General features: G+C 50.5%; 1 protein-coding gene across 2 annotated transcripts in view; it reads left to right on the top strand.

Annotated features, from left to right (window-relative positions):
* Positions 1-15,587, top strand: part of GALNT9 (polypeptide N-acetylgalactosaminyltransferase 9) — a 118,658-nt gene that overhangs the window by 53,667 nt on the left and 49,404 nt on the right. For both annotated transcript variants that reach the window (XM_006045542.4, XM_006045543.4), the window contains 3 exons: positions 412-578; positions 2,804-2,978; positions 7,420-7,617. In XM_006045542.4, coding sequence (XP_006045604.1) covers positions 412-578; positions 2,804-2,978; positions 7,420-7,617 — 540 coding nt within the window. The remainder of the gene's footprint in view (positions 1-411; positions 579-2,803; positions 2,979-7,419; positions 7,618-15,587) is intronic.

Genomic DNA, 15,587 nt, shown 5'->3' with positions numbered 1-15,587 from the left:
GGGGAGTAGCTGATGTGGACTCCAGGCTGGAGCTCTCCTGGACCCTCCACTGGACTGCACTAAGAGACGATCATCTCCCCTTCACTTCTCTTTCATGCCTCCCAAGGGTGTCAAAAAAATGTGATCTCAGTGGGACGTTAATCCCTTACAGGTGCAATTTCCCTGTCTTTCCGCAAGGAGAGAGCAGGGTCCAGGGTCAGAGTGTGGAAGTCAGGGTTTCTGAGATGAACATCATCCCTCTGTTTCTGTCCCTGTGCTCATTCCTTTTCTAACCGTGGCATCCCTATTTCTCTTCCATCAGTAGCAGGATTTAGAAGTGGTCCCAGTGGGCCTCCTATGGGGGCTCCAGGCTCCCACCTCCCTGTCCTGTCCTGACACTGACCTCTGCACCCCATGCCATCTCTCCTGCAGGTGCAGACAGATGACCTACTCAGATGACCTGCCCCAGATCTCTGTGGTGTTCATCTTTGTCAATGAAGCCCTCTCAGTCATCCTGCGCTCCGTCCACAGCGTGGTCAACCACACGCCCTCCCAGCTCCTCAAGGAGGTGATCCTGGTGGACGACAACAGTGATAATGGTGAGTGGGGCCAGCTCAGCACCCCAGCGAGGGAAGCCTGTTGCAGCCCTGGAGCCCAGAATTCTGAATTCAGGGTATGGCCAGGGCCACGTTTCCTCCAGAGGCTCCAGGAGAGGGTCCCTCCTGCCTCTCCCAGCTTCTGCTGGCTACTGGTATCCTTGGTGTCCTGGGCTTGTGGCCACACCTCTCCCATCTCTGCCTCCATCTTCACAAGGCCTCTTCTGGTGTATTTGTCTCTCTCCTCTTCTTATAAGGACCTTCGTCCTTGAATTTAGGGCCCATCCTAATCCAGAAGGTTTTCATCTCTAGACCCTTGACTGTTTACATCCACAAAACCCCTATTTCCAATTGAGGTTCTGGGTGGACCTGAGTTTGGGAAGGGGGTGGCTATTCAACCCCTACAGCCATCATCCAGAAAAGCCCCCCGTGTGTTGAGTCTCCCTATGTGAATCACACCTTCACTCCTTGTTTGTGGACAAAACTCCAGTGGGAGGCTTGCTGATGGGGAAGGGGACAGTGCTCACCACTGGAACGCGGGCCCCAGGGATCTCTTATCATAGCCCCACGTCAGCCTCCATCCAGCCCAGGCATTTATCCACACCCACCAGGCACATGGGGCTCCAAGCCCCCAACAAGGGTCTGGAGATTCCTGGCCTGTCCTCATCTGTTCCTCTGCAGAAGCAGAGAGGAGCATGGACCCCACTACGGGCGGCTCCCACACCAAGGTCCCAGTGCGCTGAGCTGTAACTGTTGGGTCTCTCCGTCATTGCAGTCTCTCCTCCTCACGTCAGGAGTCAGGGGGAGGGTGGAGGAAAGCGGGGAGAGGCCTCCCAGAGCCCTCCTGGCCTGAAGGAGCTCCAGCCTCGCCTGTGCTCTGTGTCTATGCCAGGAGAGCCCCGCCCGACACTGTCAAGGGATCGAGAATGAGGCCTGGAGAGGGCAGGACAGAGCATGGGGACACTGCTCCGGGACCCACTGGCTATGCAGCTGGAGCCCTCTGTGGGGCCAGGCTGCCCTCCTGGGAGTATCCACTAGAGCCTGGTGGTGAGCATGTAGGGGGAAGGCCTCTGGGTGGTGGAGGTCTTTTGCGAGAAGTCCGCATAGCCAAGGCGTGAGAGCATTGACAAAGGCCCAGGAGCAAGTATCCAGTTCAAACTCTCTCGGCTCCTCCTGCTCAACCCTGCACCCACCCCCAAGCCCTCTGCTCCTCCCTGCACCTCCTCCCCACCCACTCCCCTACTCCTGAGAGCAGCCAAGGGTGTCTCCACACTGCTCATTTCCCATGCCTGTAATGTCCTCCTCTCTTCCCCGCCGGCTCCCTGTCCTGTCACAGCCCACGTGACCTTCACAGGCCGCCCCTGTCCCTGCCCTGCCGACCTGGAGAAGCCCCCGCCACACTCAGACGCCCACTCCCTTTCCCCTTTTTCTTTTTTCATTTTGGCTAATGTTTGCTATTATTGTGACCTATTTTGTTGCTTGTAGTTTTAGCCCTTGGGAGCTTCCTCACAAAGACTCCTGGGCCCTCATCCGTTTTTTCAGTGACTTATTGAGTTGAAATTCTCATAACGTAAAATTAACCATTTACAAAATAATTATAGGGCTCAGGGGTATCAAAGACATTCATATCATTGTATAGCCATCACCACCATCACCAGCAGAACCTTTTCATCTTCCCCAAATGAAACTCTGTCCCCATTTACTCCCCACCCCCCTCCCATTCTGCTTTCTGTCCCTGTGGAAATGTCTGCTCCAGGGACCTCATGTAAGTGGAATCACACAGCACTTGTCCTTTGGGGACTGGATTATTTCACTGAGCATCATGTTCTCAAGTTTATCTACCTTGTAACATGTGTCAGAGTTTCCTTTCTAAGGCTGGACCGCATTCCATTGTGTGGATGCACCACACTTTGTTTATCCATCCATCTGCCCATGGACTGCATTCCTACAGTTGAGTAATTCAGCCCCGTTTTCTCTTATTCTCATAACACATTCTCTGCCTGGATCAATTTGGCTTGATAGCTCATGGTCTCTCCTACTGGAACACAGCTCCACAAGGTGGGGGTCTTATCTCTCCAAAGTGCCCCAGCACCTTGAGCCATGTCCAGCTGTGGTGTGTCCTCTTACAGTTTATGAAGTATGGATCCGGAGCACACAATGACCGTGCATCTCAGTGGCCTCGGGCTCTCCCACAGTGCCATACCTGAAACTTCTCTGTGTCCCCACAGTGGAACTCAAGCTCAACCTGGACCAATACGTCAGCAAGAGATACCCGGGCCTGGTGAAGATCGTCCGCAACAGCAGGCGGGAAGGCCTGATCCGGGCGCGGTTACAGGGTTGGAAGGTCGCCACGGCCCCCGTCGTTGGCTTCTTTGATGCCCATGTGGAGTTCAGCACAGGCTGGTAAGGCTGGGGCCCGGGGCCAAGTGGAGCTGTGCCCTGGGTGGGGTCTGCTAGGGCCTGCAGGAGCCGGGCAAAGAGGATGAGTCTGGTGGGCCACGAGGCCACTCCATGTGCAGTTCCTAGAACCCAGAACCCTGTTTGTGATGCCTGTGTATGAGGACTGATCTGTGTCCCCACCTTGTTCCCAAAGGAATTTGAATTGTCCAGTCATTCCAGCAGCGACAGTTCAAATGAGGATGTTCATGTGACCTTAGGTCAGGGAGGTACACACAAGGTTGGGTCTCGTGTATATGAGATGTGGTCTATCGGGTCTCGGTTAATAGAAACCCAAGTCTAGTTGGAAGCAATTTCTCATCCTTGTGAGAAAGTCCTAGGACACAGCATCTGCCCATTTTCTCCCACCCATCTATTCAGGGGTGAGATGGACTTCTAATGAGAAACCTGGAGGGGGATCTGGCCAGGGGAGTGATCAGGACACCAAGGAGTGGCTGGGATACAGGGTAGTGGCCGGGATACCACAGAGACACCCAAGCACGTGTGCAGGATGATATAGAGGTGCCCCGGGGGGCAGGGGCCCTGCAGGGCCTCGGTGCTCAGTGTGAACCCCAGACCAGCAGCATCTGATGCCCCTGAGAGCTACCAGGAAGTACAGGTCTGTGGGATACAGGGTCTCAGGGTGGGGCCCCGGATCTGTGCTCTCTCGCCTGGGGATATTCATGAGGCTGTGCCCAAAGGTGGCCAGTGATGCTTTAAGAACAGAGTCATTTGTCCAGCAAATTATCCACACGGGGCTTCAGAGCTGTGGGTGGCCCTGCTGCCTCTATCCAGACCCTACTGTCCCTAGGCAGGTGGTGAGCTGATGCTCTCACAGCAGGTGCCTGAGGATGTGTTGCTAGAACAGAAGGATGTGCTTCAAAGTTTTCTGGAAAGCGCCAGCTGGGCTCTTGGTGTGTTTCCTAATTTCCTCTCTGGCGGCTGCATCTGGGAGTCGCCCCCTGAGCCCTCACTCCCACCAGGCCCTGCAGAGGACCTGAGAGGAATAAACAGCAGCTGGGTGGGGAGGGCAGAGCTTGGCGATCCCGCGGGAAGGATTGGGACAGGACAGTTGGGCCACCAACATGATGCGAGTGTTTGAGCCCTGGGCAAGCCTTGGTTTCTTCATGCACTGACTGGTGATGTTAGAGAGCTGGATTGTTGCCAAGGTTACATGTGGGATGCTTGTGAACAGTGCCGGCTTCAGCACACAGGTGTCAGACAAGTGCCCAGCTGGGACTGAAGACTGAGACCCCAGGGGACCACCTGTGTGGGAGGGGCTGGGACATGAGCAAGTGGAGGGAGGGTCACCCAGTGCATGACCTGGGGCTGCCATAACAATGACCAAAGGCTAGTGGCTCAAAACGAGAGAAATTCATTCTCTCATAGCTCTGAGGCCAGAAGTCAAAATCAAGGTGCAGGCAGGGCTGGGCTCCCCAGGAAGCCCTTGGGGAGGAGCCTCCCACCTCTTCCAGCTCTGATGGCTCCAGGCATCCAGGGCTGTGGCAGCATCCGTCCATCTCTGCCTCCGCCATCACATGGCTTCTCCTTTGTGTCCTCCCTCTCCTTTCTCTTAGAAGGACACACCTTGGATTCAGGGCTCACCCCAATCCAGGGTGATCTCATCTTGGGTTTTTTAACTTAATTACCTCTACAAAGACTCTGTTTCCCAGTAAGGTCACATCCCGGGTTCCAAGTGGACCAGTCTTTGTGGGAGGACACCATTCACCCCTCTTCCAGCTCCGGGGGCTCCAGGAGTCCCTGCGCTTGTGACCACATCCCTCCAATCTCTGTGTCCATCTTCACATGGCTTCTCCCCTCTGTGTGACTGTGCCTCTCCCCTTCTCTCTTCTAAAGACCCTTGTCTGTGGATTTAGGGCCTGCCTAGGCTTCCCTGGTGGCTCAGATGGTAAAGAATCTGCCTGCAATGCAAGAGACCTGGGTTCGATCCCTGGGTCAGGAAGATCTCCTGGAGAAGGAAACGGCAACCCACTCCAGTATTCTTGCCCAGAGAATTCCATGGACAGAGGAGCCTGGTGGGCTACAGTCCATGGGGTTGCAAAGAGTCAGACACACCTGAGCCATAACACACACACACACACACACACACACACACAGAGGTCACTCAGTGTGATCTCACCTGAAGATCATTATGTTAAACCCGCAGTGGTAGGGTTTGCAAGGGGTCCACAGTGGGCGGGGAGCATGAACCCCTCACCCAGGGGCAGCCTGCAGCCCCTACCAGCCGAGCAGCAGGGAAAAGTCAGCCCTGTGTAGCCAGTTTGCCGCATTTCAAGAGAAACTAAAACTCACTCTTCTTTATATCAAATCTCCCAAGTCACATCTTTAAACTCTCTGAAGCCTAAACTAAGAGGTTCACTGAGATATTCCCTCGAGGGAGATGAGAGGGTTATAGGGAGGGGGTGGGCGTGCTGATCAAGTCCCACAGTGCCTGGCCAGGTGTCCCCAGCTGGGGCCCCTGAGGGTCTGGCCTTCGGGGCCTCTCAAAGTTCCCGGTTTTCCTAACTGCTGCTTTGGTTGGACCAGGGCTTTGGTGCCTGGTAGGCAGGTAAATGGAGCCCTTTCCTTCCACACTCCTGCACTCCCGCTGGTACATCTCAGCCAGCCCAGGACCACCAGTGTGTTCTCAGGGCTGGTTCTGACCCAGCGCATGCCTAACCGAGATGTGAGTTCTGAATTCCCCTGCTGGCCCCCATTTCCCTCTCCTCTGCCACCCTCATGAAGCGACTCTTCTTTTCCCATGACATCTGTCACCTTCGGTCAGTAATGACATGCTATGCTCCGCCCTCCACCAGGGTCATGCATACTGTTGTGTAGGTTGTGCCCTGCTCAGCTGTACTCGAAGGCCTTTCTGTCCCTCTCATGTATGTTAAACTCCCCGGAGCATTTGGAGGATGTTTGGGAGAGTCACAAGTCTATCACATCAAAATGCTATTTGAAACTACTGTAACTTTAATTTTTACCACTGAAAACCCAGTTATCCATCTGAAAATAGCCCTCCCCTCCCAGAACTGCCTCCATAAAGATTCTGCCTTATTAGCGCATGTGGCATTTGCAGAGAGCTTTTCATCTCTGAAGCACTTTGCTAACAGTAATTAATTAATCCTCCTCGTGAAGCTGAAAGGCAGGTAAATACCAGGCTCTTGCTTGGAAGGACGGGAAGAAAGGCTGGCTATAGGGTGAATCTGGCCAGGCAGGGTCAGAAACCTCCCACCCTGACCCCAGCCCCCGCTGTCCCTCCCTGAGCTTGGCTCCTGTCCCCCTGTTCATCTCTCTGGTCCCCCAGTCAGCAGGCTGCTCATGACCCTGTTGAACTCCAGCCCCTTGGGCAGCATCTCATCCTTGCAGGAGACAAGGTCGTCTCCAGAGTGAAATGCTACCTGTTTGCTCCTAGGGACTCCTGCATTGAAAATTCACAACCCACAGCCTTTGTCCTCTGGTCTCTCTCCTCTCCGCCTTCATTGCCTGCATGGCCACCATCTCTCCACTCCCGCTGCCTGGCCTGCTTCCCAAGCACACCAGCACATCCCAGGGGCTCAGTGCTGGCTGCTCTTTCTGTGTGCAGCACCCCACTTGCCTCCGCTAACAACCAGCTGCTACATCCTACACCACCTCTGCTCATCACCCAGTGCAACCTACCCTGAACACCCTATTTAAAACTGCGATTCCAAATCACCCTTATTTTGCTCTCTTTTTCTGTCACAATACATATCACCTCCTAATATATCACTTACTTATACATTTTTTTCTGTCCCCCCATACCCACTCAGTCAGGCCCACCACATACTGTTGTGTAGGTTGTGCACTGCACAACAGCGCTTGTTAGCCTTTCTGTCCCTTCAGTATATCCTAAGCTCCCGGAGGCAGGGTTTTTTTTTTTTTTTTCTTTTCTTTTCTAGTTCACGGGTATGCACCAATGTGTTACAAGAGGGTGTGGCACATTCATGCCTCCATTCCTGCTTGTAAATGAATGTACCTTCCAGCCCTGGAGGGAAGGCCTGCCCTGAAGTGGGATTCACTTGCCAGAAAAGCCAGGCTGTGAAGCAGGTCGGCTGACAGACTAAGCTGACTCACAGGGCTCTCTGGAGCCAGGACAGATCATCAGATGTCAGAGACTGGGCCTGGATGGTGTTTAGATCCCTAGTGTCAATCGCTGGTTAGCCACGGGCTGCCTCGGGCAGAGCGAGACCTCGGGCAGCAGGGTGTGCAGCCCAGAAGACTCCGGGGCTTCCAGAGGTGCAGCGCTTGGATCTACCCTCCGCAGGGTTGGTCTAGCCCAACATTAGATGCGGGTGTGGCCGCCTGGGTCCTGGCTCCCTACCTAGGGGGACGGGACGGGGGTCCCTGGCATCCGTGCCCTTCCTCAGGGACCTGCTTCTCTTTGCAGGGCCGAGCCCGCCCTTACGCGGATCCGGGAGGACCGCCGGCGGATCGTCCTGCCAGCCATCGATAACATCAAGTACGACACGTTCGAGGTGCAGCAATACGCCAGCGCAGCCCACGGCTACAACTGGGGCCTTTGGTGCATGTACATCGTCCCGCCCCAGGACTGGCTGGACCGCGGCGACGAGGCGGCGCCCATCAGGTGAGCCGGCCACCAGGGCCACTGGGGCGGGGCCTGCACTGGAGGAGTCAGGTGGGTGGGGTCACTGGGGCGGGGCCTGCCCTGGAAAGAGCCAGGACAGTGAGGTGGGGCAGGGCTGCAGCACGGGCCTTGGGAACTGGAGGGACAGGTGGCATTCCTCTGCAGAAAGCCAAGGCCTGGCACCAGGTGGGAGAGTAGAAACGGCAGGATGCGGTCAGTACAGGGTTTCCCTGGGTGTGCAGAGGGACATGGCGGTGTGATGGGGAAATGGGAGGTGGCTCCAGATTGTGACCTGAGTGATAACCAGGAGATCAAGATGGCAGAGTAGAAGGACATGTGCTCATCTTCCCCTGCGAGAACTCCAAAATTACAACTTGCTGCTGAACAACCATTGACAGGAGAATGTTAGATCCCAACAAAAAAAGATAACCCACATCCAAGGGCAAAGGAGAAGTCCCAGCAAGAAGGTAGGAGGGGTGAAATTACGCTCAGAATCAAACCCCATACCCACCAGAGATGTTCGAAGAGCTCAAACAAAACCTTGTGTGTACCAGGAGACCCCACAGAGACTGAGCAAGACCTGACTTTGAGTGTTTGAGTGTCTTCTGCAGAGGTATGGGTCAGCAGTGGTCTGCTGCAGGGGTAGGGGCTCTGGGTGCAGCAGATCTGGGTGTGGCATAAGCCCTCTTGGAGGAGGTCTCCATTAACCCCACCATAGAGCTGTCAGAACTTACACAGGACTAGGGAAACAGATTCCTGGAGGGTACAAACAAAACCTTGTGTGCACCAAGACCCAGGAGAAAGGAGCAATGTCCCCCCACAAGAGAATGATCCAGACTTGCTTGTGAGTGTCCAAGAGTCTCCGGCAGAGGTGTGGGTCGGCGGTGGCCTGCTGCAGGGTCAAGGGCACTGAATGCAGCAGTGCATGCATGGGACCTTTAGAAGGAGGTCGCTATTACCTCCACCATAGTTTGGTCTCAGGTCAAACAACAGGAAGGGAACACAATCCCACCCATAAACAGAAAATTGGATTAAAGATTTACTGAGCATGGCCCCACCCATCAGAACAAGACCCAGTTTCCCCCACAGCCAGTCTCTCCTATCAGTAAGCTTCCATAAGTCTCTTATCCTTATCCCTCAGAGGACAGATAGAATGAAAACCATAATCACAGAAAACTAATCAAACTGATCATATGGACCACAGCCTTGTTTAACTCAATGAAACTATGAGCCATGCCATGTAGGGCCACCCAAGACGGACAGATCATGGTGGAAAGTTCTGACAAAATGAGGTTCATTGGAGAAGGGAATGGCAAACCACTTCAGCATTCTTGCCTTGAGAACCCCATGAACAGTATGAAAAGGCAAAAAGATAGGACACTGAAAGATGAACTCCCCAGATTGGTAGGTGCCCAATATGCTACTGGAGAAGAGTGGAGAAATGACTCCAGAAAGAATGAAGAGATAGAGCCAAAGCAAAAACAGTGCCCAGTTGTGGATGTGACTGGTGATGGAAGTAAAGTCTAATGCTGTAAAGAGCAATGTTGCATAGGAACCCGGAATGTTAGGTCCATGAATTGGAAGTGGTAAATTGGAAGTGATCAAACAGGAGATGGAAAGAGTGAACATCGACATTTTAGGAATCAGTGAACTAAAATGGACTGGAATGGGTGAATTTAACTCAGATGACCGTTATATCTACTACTGTGGGCAAGAATCCCTTAGAAGAAATAGAGTAGCCCTCATAGTCAACAAAAGAGTCCAAAATGCAGTACTTGGGTGCAATCTCAAAAATGATAGAATGATCTCTGTTCATTTCCAAGGCAAACCATTCAGTATCACAGTAATCCAAGTCTATGCCCCAACCACTAATGCTGAAGAAGCTGAAGTTGAATGGTTCTATGAAGACCTGTAGGATCTTCTAGAACTAACATCCAAAAAAGATGTCCTTTTCATTATAGGGGGCTGAAATGCAAAAGTAGGAAGTCAAGAGACATCTGGAGTAACAGGCAAATTTGACCTTGGAGTACAAAATGAAGTAGGGCAAAGACTAATAGAGTTTTGTCAAGAGAATGCACTGGTTATAGAAAACACCCTCTTCCAGCAACATAAGAGACAACTCTACACATGGACATCACCAGAGGGTCAATATTGAAATCAGATTGATTATATTCTTTGCAGCCAAAGATGGAGAAGCTCTATACAGTCAGCAAAAAACAAGACCGGGAGCTGACTGTGGCTTAGATCATGAACTCCTTATTGCCAAATTCAGACTGAAATTGAAGAAAGTAGGGATAACCACTAGACCATTCAGGTATGACCTAAATCAAATCCCTTATGATTATACAGTGGAAGTGACAAATAGATTCAAGGGATTAGATCGATAGATAGAGTGCCTGAAGAACTATGGTCAAAGGTTCATATCATTGTACAGGAGGCAGTGATCAAGACCATCCCCAAGAAAAAGAAATGCAAAAAGGCAAAATGCTTGTCTGAGACCTCACAAATAGCTGCGAAAAGAAGAGAAGCGAAAGGCAAAGGAGAAAAGGAAATATATACCCATTTGAATGCAGAGTTCCAAAGAATAGCAAGGAGAGATAAGAAAGCCTTCCTCAGTGATCAGTGCAAAGAAATAGAGGAAAACAATAGAATGGGAAAGACTAGAGATCTCTTCAAGAAAATTAGAGGTACCAAGGGAACATTTCATGCAAAGATGGGCCCAATAAAGGACAGAAATGGTATGGACCTAACAGAAGCAGAAGATATTAAGAAGAGGTGGCAAGAATACAAAGAAGAACTGTACAAAAAAGATCTTCATAACCCAGATAACCACAATGGTGTGATCACTCAACTAGAGCCAGACATCCTGGAATGCAAAGTCAAGTGGACCTTAGGAAGCATCACTATGAACAAAGCTAGTGGAGGTGATGGAATTCCAGTTGAGTTATTTCAAATCCAAAAAGATGATGATGTGAAAGTGCTGCACTCAATATGCCAGCAAATTTGGAAAACTCAGCAGTGGCCACAGGACTGGAAAAGGTCAGTTTTCATTCCAATCCCAGAGAAAGGCAATGCCAAAGAATGCTCAAACTACCACACAATTGCACTCATCTCACACGCTAGCAAAGTAATGCTCAAAATTCTCCAAGCCAGGCTTCAACAGTACATGAATTGTGAACTTCCAGATGTTCCAGCTGAATTTAGAAAGGGCAGCGGAACCAGAGATCAAGTTGCCAACATCCATTGGATCATCGAGAAAGCAAGAGAATTCCAGAAAAACTACTTCTGCTTTATTGCCTAAGCCAAACCCTTTGACTGTGTGGATCACAACAAACTGTGGAAAATTCTTCAAGAGATGGGAATACCAGACCACCTGACCTGCCTCCTGAGAAATCTGTATGCAGGTCAAGAAGCAACAGTTAGAACTGGACATGGAACAACAGAACTGGTTCCAAATAGGGAAAGAAGTACATCAAGGCTGTATATTGTCACCCTACTTATTTAATTTATATGCAGAGTAAATCATGCAAAATTCTGGGTTGGAATCAAGGTGAAATCAAAACTGCCAGGAGAAATATCAATAACCTCAAATATGAAGATGACACCACCCTTATGGCAGAAAGTGAAGAAGAACTAAAGAGCCTCTTGATGAAAGTGAAAGAGGAGAGTGAAAAAGTTGGCTTAAAGCTCAACATTCAGAAAACTAAGATTATGGCATCTGGTCCCATCACTTCATGGCAAATAGATGGGGAAACAATGGAAACAGTGAGAGACTTTATTTTGGGGAGCTCCAAAATCACTGCAGATGGTGACTGCAACCATGAAATTAAAACATGCTTTCTCCTTGGAAGAAAAGCCATGACAAACCTAGACAGCATGTTGAATAGCAGAGACATTACTTTGCCAGCAAAGGTCCATCTAGTCAAAGCTATGGTTTTTCCAGTAGTCATGTGTGAATGTGAGAGTTGGACTATAAAGAAAGCTGAGTGCAGAAGAATTGATGCTTTTGAACTGTGGTGTTGGAGAAGACTCTTGAGAGTTCCTTGGACTGCAAGGAGATCAAACCAGTCAATCCTAAAGGAAATCAATTCTGAATATTCATTGGAAGGACTGATGCTGAAGCTGAAGCTCCAATACTTTGGTCACCTGATGCAAAGAACTGACTCATTGGAAAAGACCCTGATGGTGGGAAAGACTGAAGGCAGGAGGAGAAGAGGGTGACAGGATGAGATGGTTGGATGGCATCACTGACTTGATGGACACGAGTTTGAGTAAGCTCCAGGAGTTAGTAATGGACAGGGAAGTCTGGTGTGCTACAGTCCATGGAGTCACAAAGAGTCAGACACGACTGAGCGACTGAACTGACTGATAACCAGGTCAGGTGGAGGAGAGAGAAGGAGGGAGAAGGAGGGAGACAGACAGATAGAGTGAAGAGAAAGAGAAAGAGCCAGTAAAAGAGACAGAGAAAAAGAACACAGACTTGGAGACAGCAGAAAAAGGGAGACACCAAGGAAAGAGAGAGGGGAATGAGACAGATGAATCTCAGGGAAGCAGCAGTGAGCAGTGGTGTGAAGCAAGATCTTCATTCCCTGCCCAGGAATTGAACCTGGGAAGCCTAGATGAGAACCAAGAATTCTAGCCACCAGACCAGCAAGGGCTAGAGGCTAGAAGCTATTTTTCTCTGGATCTTTGCACCCAGTGAAAAGTGCATTTATCACAGAGGCAGAAACTGTAAATGCAGGTACAAAGTTTATTATTACAGACATAGCACGACAAGTGGGAGAGCACATAGAGAAAATGTTTGCTTAGTTAAGACAGAAGCAAGGCAGAGACAAACACCCGGAGAGAAAGGGGTGGGCTCACCCCTCCTAGTGGTGAGCGGCACGGTAAAGAGGTGGTTACGTCATTTATATAGGTCAGTTCTTCTGGGTCTTTGTCTTCCTTCAGGCTAATTATCTGGTTCCTTTTTCTACACCTGACCTACCCTGGGACCCTCCCCTGGGTGCGCACACACCTCTCAGCCAAGATGGATCTCAAAGTAAAGGCTTCTGGGAAGAACAAGACTCATTATGGCCTGACGTTATCCCTTGACTTTCACTCCCATAAAGGAGCCTTTTGGGGGCATAGGTAGTGTCTCCTTTGTCCCAAAAAGGGGGAAGCAGAGATCCCTTAATCCTTTACTCAAACAAGGTTTGCCCCTCTTTGTCCTTGCCATGACTATTACTTTAGGTGTTTACAAGAGACATGCAATGGCTATTTACCCTGTTTCTGCTGTTACTTCCATCTCAGAGGGCAAATAGGAGGCTGATTGTAAATGCCTGATCTGGAGCCCACCTATCTCTTGGTCTCAGGAATCCAGCCTGAAGCCCCTGTTCTTCCTGCTCCCTGAAATGCAAATAGGAAACCCTAACCCGGGGCCCATCTGTTGCCTACTTCAGGATGAGCAGAGGAAGACAGAGATTCGGGGGAGGGTGCACACTAAGAAACAAAATGAGGAAGGTGCCAGGGAGCACAAAGGAATAGGGATGCAGAGAGAGAGTGAGAAGGAGACAGAGACCCAGACAGAATGAGGGAGAGACAGACAGACAGAGGCAACACCACGAGAGTCATAAAGCAGCAGAGGACAAAGAAACCAGCAGACCCAGGATGGTGGGTGTGCTATAGAGAATATCCTCCAAAGCACTTATTTTATTTTGAATTGGTTCCCATACCTGAAAATGGAGAGTTTTTCCCATGTTAAAAATGCATCTTTATTAAGATGAGAAGGTGCACGTTCTCACAGGGCAGCCAGTCACTGGAGCTGAGAAGTGACCCCCTGTCTAAACAGGGCTGAGGTCTCCAATTTGCTGCAGTCCCCACCACTCCCTAATGTCTCTGTGTTGCTCTGCCTTCAGATTTGCATGGTCAGTCTTCTTGCACCTGGCTTGCTTCATTCATTTCCATCACTCACTGACCTTCTGCAGTTTTCAGCCCCTCCCTTCTTTTCCCTGGTCTGTTGAACCCCTGGGAAATCTATGCTTCAAAATCAACTGGGGCTGCCACTTTCTCCTGGGGGCCCAACAGGCTGGAGGTATTTTTCCTGGAGTGAATGTTCATCTCCAGGGTCTGCTGATCCCCTGGAGCCTTGGCCAGTTCTCCCCACAGAGGTTTGGGATTTCAAGGCCTCAGGCAGGGACCTCTCCTGCCTCATCTCTCCAATCTGGTGTGTTCCTGCTGAAACAGGCCATTCTGCCCATGAGTGACCAGAACTGTCCATCATGGCACATTTACAAGTTGTTTCTTCCCCTAGGAGGGTCTTAGAGGGGCTTTTGGGCACCTACTCTCCATTAGCAAAGAGCTGTCCAGCAAGAAATTAAGTCTCAGAGCAGCCTGGATGCTCAAGCTGAAGAAAGAATGCTCTGGCCAAACTGCAAGTTGTCTTAAACTTTGCTCCTTATTAATACCACCTGGAAAGAATTAGAAAGCCCTAATCCCAAAACCCGAAGTAAAAAAACGGGCAAAGACCTTGAACAAATGCTATACGCAAGGAAGCAGACAAAACACTAACACATCCATGGAAAGCCGCCCACTGCAGTCACTAGGGAAATAGGACACAATGTCGGTCAGATAAACCGATGGCAACACGGACCAGTCACAACTCTCAGCATGGCCGGTGGGAGCAGACATTAGCAAGACCACTTTGGAAACCTGGCAGTTTCTCCTAGAGGTAAAAACACTTCCTACATGACCAGCCGTTCCACCCCAGGTATTTGCCCAAAAGAAATGAAAACATATGTCTACACAAAGATGCGAATGTTCATAGCAGCAGCTTTTTTCACAACAGTCCTGAATTGAACCCAAATGTCTATCAACATGTGAATAGATAAACGAAGTGTGATGCTTCTCAGAACTACAAAGGGTCGTATGCTGATGCCCGTAACAATGAGGATGAAACTCAAAGTGTGGCAAAAACGTCAGACACAGAATAGCACACACCATGTGATTGATGTACAGAGAAGTCCAGAGAACGCAGACGCCTGGTGGAGGAGGCAGAGGCGGGGAGAGCTCCTGGAGGGGCCCAGGAGCCCTGGGATGGGCACGTTCTCCACCTGGACTGGATCAGGGTTACCCCAGTATATCCATCAGTCAGGCCACTCGAACCACACACTTTCAACAGGTGTGTCCTGTTTTCGTGTGACTTTAACTCTGTTGAGTTGACTTTTTAAATGAATTTTAAAGCATACAAAAAAGTAATAATTCTAATGCCCAAGATGCTTGTCATTCCATTAAATTAGCATCTCTGACCTGAGATCTGGGGGATTCTATTAACAAGAGAAGAACGCCAGCCAACATGAATCAAAGCAGCTTTGCGGAGACATGAGCACCCAGTTAGAGGAGGAACCAGTGGAAATGCCAGACGTCTCCCTGCACACTGGAAAGAGGGTGTCCCCTCCACCTCAGTCAGCCCCCAGGACAGTCTCCAGAGTCACAAACCCCTGCCCCTATCTTTCCTGGAAGTGGATGGGAGAAGGGCCCTCCAAGGACCTGTTGACCTTCACCGAAGGGAAGTTCTGGAGACTCACCATCCCACAGGGAGTACATTCAAGGAGAGAGATGGTCTCCCGAGAAGATACTACAGGGTTTATAAGAAGGCCAAGATGGAAGGCTGGGCACAGCAGACAGCCATGTCTATGTCCTGACCACCCAGAACCCATGAATTTGACCTCATTGGGAAAAGGGTCTTTGCAGATATAATTAGAATGTTGTGACGGGGAGATTACTGTGGATGACCCAGCTGGGTCCTGAATGCTGCTGAAAGTGTCCTTGTAAGAAACACACAGAAGAGGAAAGACCATGCCACTCGAGAGTCAGAGACGGGAGGGATGCAGCCACAAGCCAAGGACACCTGGGGCCACCAGGAGTTGGAAGAGGCAGGGAGGGTCCTCCTCAGGAGCTTCAAAGGGAATATGGCCCTGCCCACACCTTGACTT

This window comes from Bubalus bubalis, chromosome 17 (genome assembly GCF_019923935.1).
Source record: "Bubalus bubalis isolate 160015118507 breed Murrah chromosome 17, NDDB_SH_1, whole genome shotgun sequence".
In the NCBI taxonomy this organism is placed as follows: domain Eukaryota; kingdom Metazoa; phylum Chordata; class Mammalia; order Artiodactyla; family Bovidae; genus Bubalus; species Bubalus bubalis.
Note: the sequence above shows the minus strand (reverse complement) of the source record. Positions and strands in the feature narration are given on the sequence as shown.